A 19,933-nucleotide genomic window follows, 5' to 3' on the forward strand; every position below is an offset into this window, starting at 1 on the left:
CCTTTCTGTTCCATTTTCTTGTGTGGTTCAGGTAAATACTAATAAACATTGCCAACAAGCACTGTTATAATGCAGGCAAATTTGATGAAACTTGGCATTTGTAGTACTTGTATGTCATTCTCCACAACAGCGTTGTCGAAATTTGTATTCAGTACGTATTTACACATACTGTACATATTCAAATTCAAGCTCAATTTTAAGATTTCTGGATGAACGGTGCCAGCCTTTAAAACATGGCAAAATAACAAAGCCAAATACAGATTGATGGTATGACTTTTGGTTTATTGTATAAGTCTATACAAAATAAAAGGTAGTACAAAACTGTAATCACCATACACGAGTAACGTCAGACCAACGACACGGTACGGTCGAGTGTTTTAAAACTGTCTAGCCGAGAAACTACTGTAGATACCAATACGTTTATCTTACCCAGCAATGCCCAAACAGCCTCTACACTGATGTACAGTTCACCTGATCTAACAGCATGGATGATCTGGGCCCAAACAGCCTCTACACTGATGTACAGTTCACCTGATCTAACAGCATGGATGATCTGGGCCCAAACAGCCTCTACACTGATGTACAGTTCACCTGATCTAACAGCATGGATGATCTGGGTCCAAACAGCCTCTACACTGATGTACAGGTCACCTGATCTCACAGCATAGATGATCTGGGCCCAAACAGCCTCTACACTGATGTACAGGTCACCTGATCTCACAGCATAGATGATCTGGGCAAAGTTGGGTGAAGTGAACTACAGATGAAGATACTAATAATACAGAACATTGATAAATTCAGTTAGCCTTGATAATTTTACAGCAAGCACCAAGCTGAAGCACAATACCCAAGACAAGATAACTAAACTAAATAATTTCAGGGTGCAGAAAGGTACTTCAAGACACAACTACAATTCGACGATGAGGAACAAAGCCATTTAAGACTAGCTCAAATACACATTGTAATCAGGTGATGAGGCGTTTCTTGTATTTTGAGCTGTGCCCCAAAGAAACTTTTTGCGTGACACATTTTTTGTTTAGGTTCGAGGCCAGGTTAATGTATGCTCATTGTTTACATACGGATCACTAGAAATGCTAGTTAAGACCAATGCTGCCACCTGAGGACGTACATGTAAGGCCTGAACCAGCACTTCCACGGGACCAAGTTAACAACATGCAAAAGTGAACTTGGACTTGAAAGAGGCACGGCACGGCTTCGAAAGAAAAGGCTCATCTTCAGCCGGCCGTTTTATTTATTTTTACAATAATTTCATAGTTACGAGACATACAACTCTAATTTAAAGAACAAATACATGAACCGATTTTTGTCATGTAGAATTGTTAGTTAGTCCCAATACAAGCACTTATTGCACAATTAAGCAGACAACATTACTAATCAAATCTCTACCCAGTAGTACACAATGCTATCCATTTTCTTAATTTTCTCCTCATAAAACAGCTCAGGCAGAATTTGGCATCAAGCAAAAACATCTCATCAGAAGATTTATTCATATATCTTTGAAGACAAGATTATGAGTGTATCATCTTTTTCAGACAATCGGAGATAATCTGCCATCAATATTGCAAGAGAATTTATAAATCTACCTTTCACAACACAGAAAATCGAAAAACTGTAATAGAATCTCATATCAATCTCAGAACATAGTTTTGATGATCAAAGGGGTTTGTAAGTGAAGCCAAAAGCATCGCTGAACAATTCAATATCGGAAGTTGTCCAAATTGTGTTCACACATGCACAGCCCATCACCTCAATCTAACATGAAATCTCAAAGGCCCAGAATTCTCACTGAAATTTAACACTTATTACCTGAATTTTCTTATTTTGCATGAACGTGCAATGCATATTATATACATTTATGTTCACTGTGATGGTAAGTAACGTTACACAGGTCAAGTACAGGGACAGGTAGCATCGCCAAGGAATACACAGACTATCAAGCTCTAAATTGTACAATGAAATGTAGTTACTCGCTGAAAAATACGTGTTCCATGAGAGGACAAGGCCTTTAAGTCGGTGGGATAAAATTTACAGGAGGTATCTTTAGGTGGACAACAAGAAATAGAATCGTTTTGCAACAAAGCCAAAATTTTGCTTATACAATAACAGAAGCCTGCACAATTAGCTGACAATGTGATTAGTACGAATATTATTTTAAACTACCGAGTCTGCCAATATCATACACAGCATTATTGACAACATCTTTACCATGAATACAGAAAGTACAAAATTACTGTACCCTACAATTTCAAATATTGCGTTTTTCAATAGTGTTAAATGATACATGAACAATAGCAATACATTACTTATATAAGTACATTTATTAATTTTGTAAGAAAAGAAGATAAGTTGTCATGTATGAGAGATTCCAATCTGTTGGATCAAAATTTCATTTCAGTTAAATAGGACTAGGCCTAATGCGATCCTCCAGGAAAGAATTTTGGTGCTTTCAAACCTTTAATTTTTTGTATACTGTGGAACTGATCACTGAACACCTCCTTCCTTAATACGAAGGACCAAGCATTTTTTTTGTTTTCTGGGTGAACCCGATGGTGCAACCAAAATCTAATGTACACTAGCTAGCGAAATACATGATTGATAAATAAACGAATATGACAGGTGACTATATGTATGACCACTTTCACTGTCAAGTGTTGAATTTCATGGCCCAAAGTGAAGAAATCAAGAAACACATATGCCAGGACACAAGCTGGTCCCAGAGCCAATATCACATTCACAGCCAGTGATGCCCTCAGTTGGGGTTGAAGTTCCCTCTCACTGGGCGATAAAATTCAGACTACCAACAGAAAGGGCCATGATATGTTTAACATTCTTACACAAACACATGCAGCCAGAGCCAAATGGTACTGCGAGCTAAAAACAAGTGTAAAGTTTACTGAAGGAAATAAAGACTATCATCACCTATATGGCCGTATGACAAAACCTTGGGTAAGACTTCTCGGCCACTGAGTGAAAAGTAATTCTCCCACAACAGAAAGAATTTATGATTATTTCATTAGAACATCTACAAAGAGTATTAATTTTTCAGTAGAAATTTGATGCAAAGGTGACTAGCAAAACCAGTTTGTCGGCTGCATGCATCGATGTAGCTTGAATATCTAGTAATGATACAACAGAGATTAAAACTACTAAAGCTCGAACTCCTGTCATGTTAACCGTGCAAACACATATACAAGAATCTCAGAGATTATGTGTACAAGGAGACAAAGGAAAATTGACAAAGACCACAGGTTTGCTTCTTCTCCTCACAGACATTATGATACCATACAGAGGAAAACAAGCACATTTCATTAAGTGGTGTTCTTTACCACTAACAAATTGATTTTGAAGCTCTTGAGACCAAGTTTCTAGATCGTACATTTTTAGGCCCACTTCGACTACTGATGTTCACCGTCACAGTTTCTCAACTTTCACAGGCTTTGGGGACAGTACCATTACTAAGCCACTTACTTAGACTGAAACTAATCCAACCCCTGTGAAATGCCTGTTTCCTGCTGCAGTGAAATCAAAGCATTAGATTATGCTTCTAATTAGCTAGTTATTAGCTAGTTATTAGCTAGTTATGTGTATCAAGTACATCATTAACATGGTGCCCATCAGTCTGTTAGAAGCAAATTGAGTGCAACTTTTTATTGATTGGTCATGTTGGTGTAGTTACAAGAGTAAGAAAGTTGTTGAAGAAAGATTCGACTAAATCTTCCAGCATTTAGAAGCAGTGTGATTTGGCCCTGAGGATGGGAACTGCCCACCAGTCCCAAATTGAAGACTAATCAAAGATGATTCCAGGCCACTGGCCTTGGGGCGCCTTCTTACATATTTTCTTAACACGTCTTGTAGAAATTACAGATTCTCATGTATTGTTCAAGCAATTAGGTGGAAATGTACGTTCCACCCAATTTGGGCCAAACTCACCCACATAAAAGTCTCAGAAATTTTTAATTGTCATTCTTTGCACATTTTTCCATCCTCTCCAAGCAGAACTCTCGCAATCCTTAATCTCGTTTCGAGAGTGACACTAGCAATATTAACAGCTGTCTAGGCAAACATTACACAAATGCACCGTCTGGAGAATTTTGATCCCACATGAATAGAAGTGACTGGCTGCTGACCCAGGTAGAGCTGAACAATGACTGATATTCAAATGCCTGAAAAAGAGAATCGTTTAGAATTGAAATGACTCATTATGTTCAAAACCCGCCCTTGCAAAATATGACCAAGTAGTATTTAAACAGGATTTTGGAGTATTATCTGCAAAATTTTGAGTAATCTTGTAATTTATGCTCACACACGAAGTCTACTTCTATGACTATGGCTTTTCTTTTGCAAAGTCCAGCACTCAAAAAGTACATGTACATGTATTTCATTTTAATGACGTTGGTCAACCTCTTGTAACAATACAATTTAGCAGATCAGGTTTTCTAGATGTTGATTGCCGTTAGTCTTCATCCACAAGGAGGGCAACCTAATCTAACTTGAGCTTACACTTAGTGAGCCTTGCCTGAAGCTGGTCCACCATTCTGCACAGGGTTCTTCTTCATCTCCGCCTGCATCTTAGCAAGCATTTCGCGCATTTGTCGCAACTGAAAAAACATCAATTCATATTTACATGTACGAACTAATCTCTGAGGAGTCGAGTCTTGAAGACTCACTTTTGAAAGTGATGGGAAAACATCAAAGGATAACTTGTAAATATGGAATGTAGGAGGCAACTAGGATAAGAATGACTAGAAATCATACCCGCAATGTTTGACAAGATGAAATTCACCAATCTTCAATTCCCTGTCATATGCGAAGCCATTATGCAATGAAACTGCATTGATTTAGCCTTAAAGAAGTCTAATTATTATCAATATTTAACAAAATCATACCTCTGCATCCTTTGCAGCTAACTCCCTTTCCTTCTCGGTTGTCTCCACATCAGATTTACGCGAGTGTCTGAAAAAAACAAAATTTTGTATACAAAACGGGCTTTAATACAAGGGTCAGGATGTGGTAAAAGCAACATCCCCAAATCAGCACCAATTTTCATAACAAAGATTAATCTACAAGTATACGAAAGGGGAATCCATCCCACACAGTGTGTTTACTACTTTAAGAAACTTTCAGAGGATTCATTCATCTTTCCGCTGACCAGTGAGTGACCCACTAATGCCTCTAGATATAAAAGATTGTTACGCAGAACTGTTAGACCCAACCAACGAAGTCCAAGCATCCATTGTTAAGGAGAAGTGTCTCGAGATTGACCACATTCTTACAAGTATAAGCTTACAGAGTAACTTGACAATATTCGCCTCTTTCCAAATGAGTGTACCTTGTGGTGGAGCTAAGTTTTGGGGGGAAAATGGTCGTTTTATCGGCTCAGCCTTTGATGTTGATGACATCACATCAGCTGAGATGTCAAAAACTGTCTGAAACAGGTTGATTTTGACGTCACGACTGACATGAAGAAGTCGTCAGCAGAAGAGGCTGACCTGATATTTGAGCAATTTTTTCCACACAACAGAACTCTGCCAAGAGGGGCACTTCTCTGGGAAGAGGCAGACTAGGAACAACATGCAATGGCAATTACTTGATTACTGAAAGCATTCCAAGACCTGTCAAATGTCACTTTCATGATAAGGTTATAAAACTAGCATTATAAATTTCATGGACCATAAGTTCAAATTAGATCTGTTTCATCGTAAGAAATCAACATGCGCCCACTGAACCACCACCTCCTTGGTCAGATTTACTGTTTCTGCTTGCTTATTTAAATCAATTTATGCCCTGTGAAATGCTCAGAAAATGCAACTGTTTTGATCTCGCCAAGAAAAAGTGTTTCAAAGATTCATTGCATGGAAGTACGCAAATGATGGAGCAGTTTGATGCAATCGACAAGGACTAATGCAGAAATGGAGGCTTGGCAATGGCATGAGGGCAGGGGGAGGGAGGGGAAGGGGATAGATTAAATGTCTTTAACTGGAATCTTTTCACATATGCTATATGTCATATGAGCAGCTTGATCACATTCACCCAGAATTTCTATGTGCCGACCCAGGTCACTGGTTGGTATGATGAGCACTATGTAAAAGCTGTCATCTATTAGCAAAAGATTTTCTTCATTTCAGTAGGCACAAGGCAGGTAGGCCAGATTAGGTTTGCAGAGTAAAGGGGTGATTGGTATCAACAAGTCAAGCAAGACCAAGTTACTTGACTGCACAAATAGGACCCTCCTAATCCTGTCTATAATATAGGCCCTCAGTAAAATTTCTCAACACCTTTCAAACAGCATCAGTTTGCCCACAGTCAGTGAATTATTCGAAATACATGCTACAGAGACTAATCCTAAACAGCCAATTTCACGCATATCCCAATTGTAACTCTCTCAGCTTCACCTTTCAAAGATTGCGATAAAGATGCAATATCACGTATCATCTTCTGAAACAATCTGTCAAATGGCCTACTACCAGCTGCCATACCGCCAGGGGCCATCATGGTGCATCATCGTAGTGCAGCTGAGAGTGTAACAAGGGATACATGTGCACCGACTGTGTCAATTTAGGATATGTTACTGTCAACAGAGGCTGCACAGATGATCATCACAGAAAAAGACACCATTCTGGACAACAAATTTTTGTTCTTGACCCACGTGTTGCACTATGTCAATGCAAGAATTCCAAAAGTGAAGTCCGGTGACATCAATCATGACGTCATCCACATTTTGTTGGTAGGGTCAAGGACAAGGATTGGCGTTCAAAATGGACATCCAAATGAGATCACTGAGCTGACTCTCTACAGGGTCTCCTCCCAAACAAGGACAAGAGAGCTGCATGCTGGAATTCTTCATGTTTTTCAGGATGTTGGGAGAGGATAACGTGCGCACCTCTTCCTTGCAAGGGAGAAGGATACCCTGTTTGGACAAGACACTCGGACAAAGTAGTACTTTACAAATATGAAATGTGAGAGTTGAAAGGAACCAAAGTAATATGGTGGCTTACCCAGTATCACCACTATGGAAATATAATGTGAAGGTTTGAAGATAGCATGGCAAATAAGGAAAGAAGAAAAAAAACAGAAACAAATTGAGAATAGATTGATGAGTGAAGAATCTTTCAAGGTACTGCCAATCCAAGTAACATGAAACTCAGCATGTCCAAAAAGTTCTTCTTTTTTGTTGATTTCTCTATCTATACTTTACAAGCAATTGGGATTCAAACAACAACTTCAGAAAACGGTATGAAAGATGATGATAATGATGATGAGACATCAACTATCTAACATCAGCATACAACAGCTAGAGTCACGGGATTCAACACCAATGCCAGGGCAATGCTTTCTAATGGAGTTGAACATGTGGAGATGAATAGTCCAAATGAAAAAGGAATACATCCACAAAGGGGAACTTATCAATGAACTTCTAAGAGTGGGTGTACATAAAGTTCATGTTGTCACTTGCAACTTCTCACTACAAGAAAGAAGCAAGTCATTTCTAAAAAGGCGCACAACATAAGATTCACACTGTCACTTTTCACTCTCTTGTCATATCATGACATATTTTCTACACCAAGTCAATTTCTTGGTCGTGACAAGTGACAAGGTGAATCACAATGTAAACACGGCCCAAGGGGAAATGGGTCAACTGATTATTCGAACTTGTGTTCACAAACAAGGCGCAAATGAAAAAGTAATCGACATACTTGACTCTCTTAGGTTCTCCACCACCGCCCTTGAGGTTGTCTAATCGGTAGTTTTCGTAATGTATATCTTGGGTGACTTCCTGGAGATCATTCATGTGCGTGCTGAAAATAGTTTTTCAAACTTTTAGATATTTAACAATCTGAAACAGGGCCAAGACATGAGGCGCCAAGCATGACAGGAGAATAGGATAAGGCATGAAACAGTGAGCTGCTCATATCGTGTATTCATGAAGTCAATCAGCACTGGCAATGTCATCAGTTTAGTTTTTCATCAAAGTGCATCCAAGTTGAACTCATGCAAGATAGTGTATTAGCTTGAATTATACTAAACAATCAGTTCTGAACACCATTTCAGCCATAGTTCTGAGGCATTTTCCGCATAGTAAATAGGTACTTACATGAGCATTGTTCTGAGCTTGATGAAATCACAATGATCAGGGTTTTCGACTTCTACAACACCCCATGGATACACACGACCTCTGACCTTACGACCTTTAACTTCTACAACTTGGCTAGACCCCACAACAGCAAATGGAACTGCGGCCTGTAAAGAGAAACAAATCAATGATAAAGAAATTTGTTAATTGCTGCCGGTCGAGACTTTTTTGTGACACAATAGTAGTGATGATAGTTGCAGGTACTCGCTGGTGTCGCACTGAAAAAGCTTGGTCTATGTCTACGGCGAAAGTTTGGGGTTCTGACTCAAGTTTGGGGTTCCGACTCAAGTTTGGGGTTCCGACTCACCTTTAGTTGTTTACATTGTTCTTTATAATCTTCATCCTCATCCGAGTCACATTCTGGCAGTGTGTAGATCTGGATACCATGCTTTTGAATCTCGCCCAGAATTCTCGACTTTAGCCTCTGTACTTCTTGCAAGGTTAAAGTGTCCGACTTGGCTATAACTGGTACAATGTTGACTTTGTTGTGAATGGCCTTCATAAACTGAACATCTAGGGGTTTCAGACTGAAAGTAATGACACTTGTAATAAATTTAATTCTTAAAGGCAAAATATGCCTCTCAACTGCTTATTTTTGGTCGGATTTTGAAAATTTAAACTTTTACAGAGAGCGGAGGCAAATAGCTTTCCATTTCCATTGACAAGTTAAACCTTTTTACTGAAAAAGACACAGAAAGCATCCAAAAGTCTGAAATGTCCCAAGCCTGATTTGACTTACCCATGCCCTGCTGGATTAATGAAGTAAAAGCAACAGTGTACTCGGTTGTCACTAATGTTTCGTCGGTTAAGGCCACTCTCGTCCCGAAGGAACTTCTCGTATTGGTCGTCGATGTATTTTATAATTTTATTAAAACTGAAAAGATGTAAAACATGAAATCATTCACCTGTCAAATACCTATGCATCATCCGATACATCTGCGTCCAGTCATTTTTAGGACTTGGCAAGATCTGTCAGCTTTTTATATACCTACCAGTTGTCATTGTCAATTCCATCACCGAACCCAGGCGTATCCACAACTGTCAGACGGAGCTTAACCCCTCGCTCCTCAATCTCAACCGACGATGCATCAATCTTCAGGGTCTGATGCATTTTTTCTGTGGGAGAAAAATGAAGAATAATCAAAGTGGGTAAAAAAAACCTTGTATTTTGTCAACATTGATACATAAGATTTCATGTTCCATCCACCTCTCCATGGAAAAACTGGGCTACGGCTTCATGGGTTTGCAAAAGTTATCAGAACAAAAATATGTCACTCCAGTTAGACCAAAAAACACTGTGTCTTTTTAAGGGCCATCTGAAGGTTCTCACATAGAACTTTTTATGGATTTACTCGAGAAGCTTTAAACCTTTTTCTTCTTCTTTGCGTCCAATTTCATGACATACTACAGTACCAGGCCAAGGAACCAGGCCAATGTCTCTAATAAACCTGGCTGTCATCTCTTGTTCCTCTGAGCTTTAACCAAACAAAACCTCTTTCAATTCAGAGTTTGAAGTAACTCAAGCAACTGTAAACCAAAGAAATGCCAAAAACCAACATCAGACCGGTTCCCCAAACAAGTATAGATGGAACCACAGGACCAATTTAAACAGATCGAAGAAGCAATGCAGCTTATTTTGGGAAGACTGCTAATTAGTCAGGAAGTAAAATGGTCCTTTACTTGTTTGCATTTCGATCCACTCAAATCTGCTCAAGCTAATTAGGAGAGCCACTTTAAGATGGTTACAGTGGCTAATTATATTCATTGCCATGCAGAATAGTATGCTTTTAGATATATGCATGCTGTGCTGTGCAGTCTTTTATAAACAAACTTATTTGTGCTCAAATCATACATGCCATATGCGGATGTCAACTGCAATTTTAAAGGAAGAGTGTGGCAAGATATTACTGGGCTGGCATTTATGATAGATTATACCGACTCCGGTGTGAAAGGCACAACAGATATACATTGTACATCCGAAAAAGTGCACAAATATTTGGTACTGTAATATATATCTGAGAACCGTCCTCTTCACAGCAAATTCAAATTCATCAAATCTGAGACAGCTTTACGGTATCTAAAGACATCCCTCCTTTAAAGTTAGTGACGTCACTAAAACATAACTATGAATCAGTTGCTCATTAGTAGCATTTCCTTTTGACCTGAATTAATCATGGAGTTCGAGCAAGTTACTTCATGCAGTTCCTGTTTTTAACCAGCCCAGTTTCTCACACAAAGACTGACACAATTTTATGTTGGTTTTGAAAATGTTTTAGTGAAGAATGGTGTAATTTTGTACAATCACAAGACATGACAAGAAGAAGAGTTTTGATGATGATGATGTTGATGATGAACAATCAACTCCACAAAATATATGACAAGAGACTTGTCAGTACCAAGGGTGTCCCTTTAAGAGAGGTTCTATCTTAACTATCATTTCTTTATGATGTCACCAAGTGATCTGTACAGAAAGTCGAGAGGACAGGGGTAGATGTCCTTTCCTGTTAAATATTCACATCGTGGAGGAGTGGATTTACAAGACTGTAGGTATTTGAAGACTATGATTGACCAGTATGAGTCAAAATCCACTGACTTTCCTCATAACAGTTTCTTTAAGGACAGAGAATGACCTGCAATTTGTTCGACCCAACTGTCTGTGTCAACAATACAACACCACTTTACATGACTGAGTTGTAAGTTTTTGTCTGCTCCCCCCCTGTCACGGTGCTTCAGATGAGCTTCTAAACTGGTCAGCCATAGTCTAAAGGTCATGCATCAAATATAAAAGAAATTCTTTCCAATAGCATCATGCCCTGCAATGGTTCAGAGCTTTCTCTGTTCTTTGCTGTTAAATTGTGCTGAAATATTCCATTCCTGCAAAAATGATAGTCCCCCCGTTGTTGGCAAAACACAACAGCAAAACTGTAGCAATATTGCAACAAATGGCGCCACCTATTGAAATGGAGAAGCGCCATCCAGGACTCATAACACAGCGACAAGAAGCAAGAACTAAGAATGCTGCAATGGTAAAAGTAACTGGACCTTCAGAGGTGAGTTCGGGGCGTTTACCCTGAATGATGACGGGTTGTTTGGCTGGACTCGGCTTGCCTAGAAATCAAGGGAAGGGATAATGGAGGTGAGCAGGGAGGCAGGGAAGAGGGCAGAAACACGATGATCAAAAAATCTAAAGAATACCCCTCCAGTGACCAAGAGTGACCAAGCAAAGACATTATTTCCAATAAACTGGACACGAGATATTATCATAAGGATGGAATTCTTCAATGACAATTTATACTTTATAACCATTATGCCCCGTACTAGTGACATTTTCTGTCGAGAGAGTAACCTTTGCTATCCTTTTAAGAATATTGTCGCAGTGGGATCTTTTCAAGCTTCGCTTAACAAGAAGTACAGAACTTGCACACAGCATTGGCCGGAGAAATGGATCCCTACATTCAAGGAACGATCAATAAATTTTTGCCACATGACAGGTTGCAGTGTCATTACCTCTTCAAGCACTGACCTGCACCGAGTTACCTTGACTTTGACATGTCAATTTATTGAAACTGAGGTCAGCGTCCCTCATCAAAATTCTTCAAATGCTTCAGCATAAAATGTAGTTAGTGCCATTTACATAGAGCAGTCTGTTATCATTATAATGGGCAAAAATTTGGTGTGTTTAAAACCTGCCTACCAAATCATCCATTTTCATATGTCACTCGAATACTGCCGACATTAATTTCACTCTCGACTTCATTTTGTAATTAAAAATTTGCAGATTATTAGCGAAGCACAATTAGTGAGCTGATAAGATACTCTAATGGATGAGAATGTCAGGTTTAATTAGTTATGTATAAAATTATTGTTAACAATAAATGTTAAACAGTAAGGCCCAGCTCCACAAAACCACATATCGCCAAGATTTCCACGCTCTCCACCGTCATTGTACATGTTTGTGCCAATAATGATAGTGCAGAACTTCTTGCTCAAGTCAACTAAGTGAAATGAGCATCTTATTGCTAATGTGGAGATGAGCCTTAACAGGGTTAACCGTACAAAAGAAACCCCATTCCAAATCGCCTTGGTTACAATGCAGACCTCTGTTTGCAGTGTATATTGCAGTGTGCCTTGTTTTCATTTCTGGTTTATAGGCAACCATAACCGCTTGGGTTGATGCAAAATATGGAAGCATTCATGAAGCAGTCAGAATCACATTTCAATGTGTTTTTTAGGTGTTTTAGAATAGAACACTTTACATCATTGTCGGTAGTGGTTATCTCACCAAGGGACAACATTTGGGTCTAGTTATCATTTCAGCTCCACCCTCCTGTTGTTTGGTGAGACAACTAATACCTCCTGATGATATCAATTTCTTAAACATAAGTATAGACAGGATTAAACAATGACAATGCGATAAAAATGAATGAGGACACCAAACATTCTTATGCAAACAGAGAAGGCGGTGTACAGGTGTCAGGAACAAAATACAATCACAAAACATGGCAACAGCCAGGTTCAAGAGAGAGGCAAATAAACTAGTCTAGGTGTTCAAAGTCTTCTCATAATTATCATACTACTCTATTCTTTACCAATAAATTTTGTCAACAAGACAATAATTCTCAGATCGACCCCTACATTTTTTGTCCTCTGTGTCTCCCGGGTATAACTCAACATATTTTACCAGGCAATGTTCACAGAAAAACGTAGTATAACATACAATTCCATCAACCAGAACCCTGCCAATGTTAACTTTATTCCAACAGATATTTTTGTCAAGTTCCGAGGCTGTGAACACCCAGTATCGATATGTACTACGAGAACTAACTTCATTCCAAATTGAACATTCCAAAACAGTTAAACAAACCTTTTGATCCTGGTATAACCCGGTCTGGGTAGAGGTCTGTCAGGAAGAGACTGTTGATGAGGGTCGATTTGCCAAGGCCCGATTCACCTGAATTGAAAGAAAATATGTAAAACTTGCAACAATTGGGGACTGTCCATTTTGTAAGCAGATCAGGAGACTGTGCATTTCGCCTCACACTGGGTGACATTGATGTGTGTTATTGTTATACAATGCATTACCATCTATCTTGTATCTTTTGCATAAACTCTTGTAAAATGGAAGTTTTTACTTACCCACCACCATGAGTGTGAACTCGAAACCCTTCTTCACAGATTTCCTGTGAACTTGGTTGGGTAGGTTGGCGAACCCCACATACCCAGGGGTCTCTGGATTCGAGAACTGGAAAGATAAAACAAGCACATACCTTAATTGTGTCCATGGAAAAAATGCTTGTACTGCAATCTTTAAAAGTGTCGGATAACATTGGCCATAGACTGAGCACTTTACAGTGGTGCATTGGGGAGGCAGTCCATTGTGCCCTGAAACCCTTGGGACTATCATTGCACAGACATATTGGCATACCAGGCAACCACAGCTTGAATGATAAAACAAACTGTCACTGTCAAATGATGATATCTTGGCCACACAATTTCAGTCCCCATTTCAAAATGTAGGTGGCTCTGGCAGCACTCATGAGTACTAGGTACTCACTCCCGGAGAACCGGATGAGTCAGGAGGATAGGTCATGAATCATTCCAGGCATCAAGTGAGCAAGCCAGGCGACAAAGAAAACAACAAGTAAAAAAAACACTCAATGGGAAATACTGTTAGCTGCAGTCACTGTGCCAGACAGCACAACTATTAACCATGGTGGGGAAGGGATATCAATAGCTGTGCATTGCCCCGTTGTCATGGAGACTTGAAGGGGAATCCCCGAAAGGATGAAATATAACAACTCATCCCACCAATGTGTATCCTACCCAGGTCTAGTGATAGTGTACTAATTGATGATTGATTATTGGCTGCATCTTCTCTGATCATACAGATACCTGACCACAAAGAGATAGCGATCCATATGAAAGTCAGAAAGATGCAGTACTGGCTCACAACTGAAGCTGACTACAGATGATACTGCATGCAGTAGCAGAAAATACCATTCTAAAACACCTTAGTTATTTTCTGTCTTATAAATGATATTCTTAAAAGTCATATATGGCCACATTTCACCAGATAATGTGCACTTTGATCCATCCTGGCAGAGATATTTTGCCTTGTCTTCTGCTCTTTTAGGTCCTCTCTGTATAATAAAAGCAATTGTAAATTAGTAAAGCTGAATGGCTTTGTTAATAGACAGTAGAGAGTATGTCATCCTATGTCATTGACTGTTCAGTAGAACATCAAAAGGAAATCCCATGAACCTACAAATATTCTCAATACAGGCTAAAGTTCACCCAATCAAAATATTTACCATTCGGGTAAACAATTGGGCTTGGATATCTATTAAACATATCCAGGGTCTTTCTTATGTCTAGAAGCCAATGATGTTCTGTTGGAAACATTCTAGTGTAGCGGTCACGAAGTCGTTCATGTTTGAATCATAAATATATGATTAGGTATATGCCATGGGTCATTTGCAAAAGTAGGCCTAATAAATTTATCTGTCACGTTTGTAACAAACTGAACATTATGCATCGTCAGCTATGCTATTGAGACTGAGCTGCAGCTTGGCCTCTTTTCAGCGAACACAAGAGATTTCAAATTTAAATTTTTTATCAGGCTCAGCCTGCTGATGTAGCTACTGCCTTCTGTTCTGAACACTCACACCTTTAAAATATTAGGGGTTATTTGTTATCTTCCTTGGGCCAGGGAGGAGGAGTCAATCACAAGCAACTGTCTTCGTGTTTCTTATTTGGTTGGGGTATTTTACTTGTCCAGAAATACTGACCAACACAGTTTGTAGAAGGGATCTCCGTCTTGCATTTCATTCAGGTGATGTTACATCTGAAGTTGGCCTAAGTGACGTGATGTGTGAATAGTTTTTGCTAAAGACACGTTTAGGAGGTCTAATCATTACAAGACATGGCCGGATACACTCATACCAAATAGCCTGAACATGCCAATCCTCCACAGCAGGAGAAGCATCCTGAAGAACTTTTTTATTTCCTCAGTTCATACAGGCAGTAAGAATTATAACTCTTCAGTGTTTGTGTAAACACCATCAGAGTTTGCTACCTCAATGGTCAATCCAGGTGTATGCACTCTGCTAACTCAAGGTTCACTCCAAGTTCCTGTGACCAAGCGCCATCATGGTGAGAGCTGCAAAGATGATTTCTCTGCAACCGCCTCCGATTCAAAGGAGAAGTTGGAGTTATTGGTAGCTGGCACTTTACAGCAAAGCATTGGAAGCGTTACAGTACACACACAAGTCAACTAGGTTGGCAATTTAGAAGACATTCAGTTTAAAAATGGAGAAGTCTAGCCACAGCCAAGCCAATTTTATAAATTGAGTTCTATTTTGCCACAATAGCCCAACGCTGATGTTTCAGCTTTCAGTAGCCTATCTGATTTGAGCCTGCAAGCAGATGGTCGATCTCATGATAATCGCATTCTGCCGTCTGCTGCTGTGATCTATCTCCCCATCGGGTATAGGCTAACCAGAGACCTACGTTTGACATGCTGCTACTCACTGCTGACTCACTATTGGCTGCTCGGATTGCTCAAATTCACTGTTAAAAAAGTGTTTTCAATCCAACAACTTTAAGTGTACATACTGAAGTGTGCATTTTCACACTGGACTTCCCAGAGCAGTCCAACACAGATTTGAACCACCACAGCCCAACATTTAGAAGATGAATATTAACTGGATGAGCTACTATGTTGGACTTGGGTATTGTTTTAAAACACAGTGGCAGTCAAAGGGTTAAACCTTACCACAACACAACTTTTAAGAAAGACATGAAGTTCCATACATATTGTAAGGATTCACTAATGATTAAAGCAAGTCTCTGCACAATGTTGTTTTAGTTAGTAACGAATGGAAGGACACTTCAAATCCTGTGTCCTGCCATAGCTCGGAGCTAACGAAGGGTTAGGAGTCCTTATGCTAATAGGCCTAAAGCAAAAGGATTCCTCGTTAGACAACTTGGGGCACTTCACCCCCAAAAAGGCTAAGATACAAAATGTTTCTCAAATAGGGGACAGGGAGGTTGTACAGTTAAGTGCAGCCACGCCCTCGATCTGCCCACAGCCATATATCACTGTCTATACTAGCTGGTAATGTCAGCAGATAGCTTCACCAAAACATCCCAGATGTGAATTGTTGCAAACACTACACACTGTACATGTTTTAAACTGGTATTACTGGCACTCAACTCAATGACTAACAGTTTACCATTTTCTGGCTTAGAAAAATACCAGTATCACACTACCAGACAATTAAAATCAATATCGTCTGAAAGGACCTGGTCATGCAGCCAATTCCCAAAGTAACTATTGGAAAGTCATGATATTTGAACAACCATCATTTTATAGAAGCCTCCTATTTCGACATTCGATTATGAAACAAAAATCCAGGTGTCAAGGATGATACAGAGAAGCGTACACAATGGAGTACTGGCAGGCTTCAAGGGAAAGGCCCGACTGGACAATATTTGAGTTGCTTCTGATTTGTGATGAAGAGAGGCTCTGGCTTTCCCAGTTGGTTCCTTGCCAGATGGATTCCTCATGTACATGTACATCGTAACATGAGGGGGACTCCTTTCCGGACAGCAATTTCGCTCCAGAGGGCATCAGGACCAGAGGGTGACTCCTTCCTGGACAGCCATATTCCACCAGGGGCATCAGGGGGCTCTTGTTTCCTTGAACTACACAACTTCACATGATCAAATTATTGCTGATCATGGAGCTGTACACCAGAATATCAATATCTGTCATAAGTTCTCAACTCGGTTTAAAAATATCATTGCAATTATTTACTCTTGGCTCTTTGGCTAATTTCATGTAGTCAAACAAATTTATGACAACACCACAAACTAATAGAGCATAATTGGAAAAGTGCAATGTATGATAATCGAAGTAGTGAGAATGATAGGGCTATTAGAAGTAAGTAGTTGGGCCTAAATGAACTTTAAGGCTGATCAATGTCGCAAAATGAATATTTCACTACCAAGAGTGATCTCCTATGCCAAATGACTGAATTTTACTGCTGCAACCAGCAATAGACATGTAGCCATCAAACAACTACATTGATGTCAGCACAAAAGACGTGATATAACGCTGGACAATCCAGCGCGTTCAAATCAATGGTAGCTTATACTTTATAATCAAGACACCACACAAATTGAAAGTTTTCAATTAGAAGCTCAACGATCATTAAGACCTGACCATACTTGAAAAATATGTGGTATTAAAGAAGTGTCCCAGGCGGTGGCAATTAAATACATGTACCTGCTGTGAAGGTGAATCACATATGGAACGGAAGTAAAAAGACAATTTGGCCTGCATGTGTCACTCTCAAAACATGATTTCCTTTTTATAACCTACTATAGTCAAACTTGGTTGTCTTTAAAAATACTAGAATTTGTACAACAATTGTGTTGAGGGCTTATTGTCTGAATGAAGGGTACGGGTGGTAGGTTGTAAGTTTTTACAAAATGGCTCTAGCAGTAACGAAGGTACGAAATGCCATGGAGACTCACCATTTTCACCATCGTTGGGGGTTGGTTGGTCTAAGACCGGACACAGTAGCCCTAAAAGTAGCCGGATCTGATAGGTAGCTGTATTGAGTTGAATGTTTTCTTTCCACACCTGAAGTGACTGACTGCCAGGAACTGACTAGTCACTAATGTGTAGTCAGCTACAAGCAGGTGAGATACAGGTATCAGCTGGGAATGGCCACAGAACTTTCGTTGTACAGTTTTGATACATTCAAAGCACACTCGATGTAATTTTCGATACATTCATAGCACACTTCAAGATTCCTCAGTGTTGATTTTGATCTTAGAGAGTGTATTTTTTTCCCAAAGTTTTGATTGACAAAATTTTGTAGCAATCTCCACCTTTCTTATCTCATTGTATCTGAGCACATCCGACTACGTATAATTTAGTCACTCCACTAAGCATCTCTCATCAAATTCTTTGACAAATTTGATTGCGAATTTTTCAATTTTTCTGATAGATCTGTTGCCTGGAAATTCCATCTGGACATCATTGTCGAATTTTCTTGCCTCATTTGAGAAGTCTGGTGCAAAGTTTCACCAAAAGCATACCTGAGCGAAATACAATCAATGGAATATAATGCCAGTGGCAAGTAAAAAACAAAAATAAAAAATTGAATGAACATGTTTCAAGAAAAGCTCTTAATTGGAGAAAGTTATTAACAGCAAATCAATATGAATGAAAATGGTCAACAGAATGTAATCAATTGATCACAAAAATAATCTTTGTGATGAACCAAAAAGAGAAATTGATGGGTGTCCTTACTTCATCACTTCTTATGCTCCGAGCAGAGGCACTGCTGGCACATGACCAGGAGGAGAATGACTGAAGGGAAATAGGTTAACACATGACAATCATGCTCCGAGCAGAGGTACTGCTGGCACATGACCTCGACAAGAATGACTAAAGGGAATGGGTTAACATGTGACAATAATCCTCCAAGCAGAGAACCTCTGCTTCTGCCGGCACATGACCATGAGGAGAGCAGTCACTGAAGTGAAAGGAAACAAGCTATCATCAGAGCTGTGAGTGTAACAATGACAGCTGTCCAGGCACAATAGAGTCCAACATGTCTGATGCCGGACACCATGGGTCTTTGATGTTGAGAAAAAATAGATAGACAGACTGAGAGTGAGACCTGAGACATCCTATCAACAGCATCATTTTGACTGCACTCGGTGCTGTTTTTGGTACTACATACGCCTCATTCATGAATCATGTCGCCGACTGGTCAAACATGGTAAAACAGACAATGGAGGGTTAAATAGGCCGCTCAGGGAGGGCTTTATTTCTATCAATTTTATCTCAGACTGAAGTGCTATACACTGTTCATACACAGGTCTGCACAGTGCTTCTACACAATACATTGTACACGATGTATGTACAAATGAATGAAAACTGACTGACGGGTGTGAATTTCCGGCTCAAGAAAAGTGCACTTTGACTCACCTGTCTTCCTTCTGTAACGGTAGGCATTGCATGTAATGAAAAAGAATAACAATATCAGATGAATATTGCAATAAAAGGGGAAGATTTCAATAAGATCGTTGAGATAATCGGTGTGTTTTGAAAGAAACTTGTAGAGTGCTACACTCACCGCTCGCCATTTTCACAGTATTAAGACGCACTCTATTGTCTAACAGCGGAACTGAAATCTTCCCAGCTTTATTGTGGTTCCTTGATATTTTAACAGATGGCAGCACCGGGCGTTGGGACAATATCATCCTGGGTGGTTGTGACAAATTGTCAAAACTGTGTCAATGTCATTCATAAGGTCATAGCCCCTCGGAAAAATCAACCCGATTATCATTTCACTGATTATGACCCTCGGTATCTGGTCACTTTGCTCCATCAACCTTTTCGCCCTCACAACTTCGTCCTGACATAATAAGTGGTTTCAAATAAACTCTGCCAAGCATGGTGAAATCATAATTGCAATTGTGACAGCTACTGTCATCACCATGGTTGTGACAGGGTCTAGTATGAATGAAGCCAGCTGGTAACTACTATTCAGATCTTGGACACTGTAGCAGCTACTGTCATCAGATTGGTTGTGACAGTGTCTAGGACGAGTGAAACTGGCTGGTAACTACTATTCAGATCTTGGACAGTCATCAGCTTGGTTGTGACAGTGTCTAGGACGAGTGAAGCCGGCTGGTAACTACTATTCAGATCTGGGACACTGTAGCAGCTCCCGTCATCAACTTGGTTGTGACAGTGTC

The 19,933-nt window shown here is 39.7% G+C and overlaps 1 protein-coding gene across 2 annotated transcripts; it reads right to left on the reverse strand.

Annotated features, from left to right (window-relative positions):
- Positions 1 to 261: 261 nt before the first annotated feature.
- LOC135482811 (septin-1-like) lies at positions 262 to 19,202 on the reverse strand. Of its 2 annotated transcripts, XM_064763210.1 has the most exons (12): positions 19,161 to 19,202; positions 13,289 to 13,394; positions 13,017 to 13,103; positions 11,195 to 11,260; positions 9,145 to 9,268; positions 8,892 to 9,026; positions 8,460 to 8,679; positions 8,114 to 8,259; positions 7,716 to 7,817; positions 4,908 to 4,974; positions 4,522 to 4,619; positions 262 to 4,184 (listed from the first exon to the last, which is right to left on the reverse strand). In XM_064763210.1, exons 1-11 carry the CDS (start codon positions 19,185 to 19,187, stop codon positions 4,524 to 4,526), a joined length of 1,176 nt encoding a protein of 391 aa, XP_064619280.1. In that variant the 5' UTR covers positions 19,188 to 19,202; the 3' UTR covers positions 262 to 4,184; positions 4,522 to 4,523. The 2 variants fall into 2 exon arrangements, with proteins under 2 accessions (XP_064619280.1, XP_064619281.1); XM_064763211.1 differs by lacking the exon at positions 11,195 to 11,260.
- Between the last annotated feature and the right edge of the window lie 731 nt (positions 19,203 to 19,933).

Source organism: Lineus longissimus, chromosome 2, assembly GCF_910592395.1.
Source record: "Lineus longissimus chromosome 2, tnLinLong1.2, whole genome shotgun sequence".
Classification (NCBI taxonomy): Eukaryota; Metazoa; Nemertea; class Pilidiophora; order Heteronemertea; family Lineidae; genus Lineus; species Lineus longissimus.

Excerpts from the sequence above, each read along its gene's own strand:
- LOC135482811 (XM_064763210.1), bottom strand. The coding sequence starts at position 19,187 with ATGCCTACCGTTACAGAAGGAAGACAG. Across the intron at positions 13,395-19,160 it reads CCGTTACAGAAGGAAGACAG|TTCTCGAATCCAGAGACCCC; the intron begins GTGAGTCAAAGT and ends TTATCTTTCCAG. Across the intron at positions 4,620-4,907 it reads TAGCTGCAAAGGATGCAGAG|TTGCGACAAATGCGCGAAAT; the intron begins GTATGATTTTGT and ends ATGTTTTTTCAG.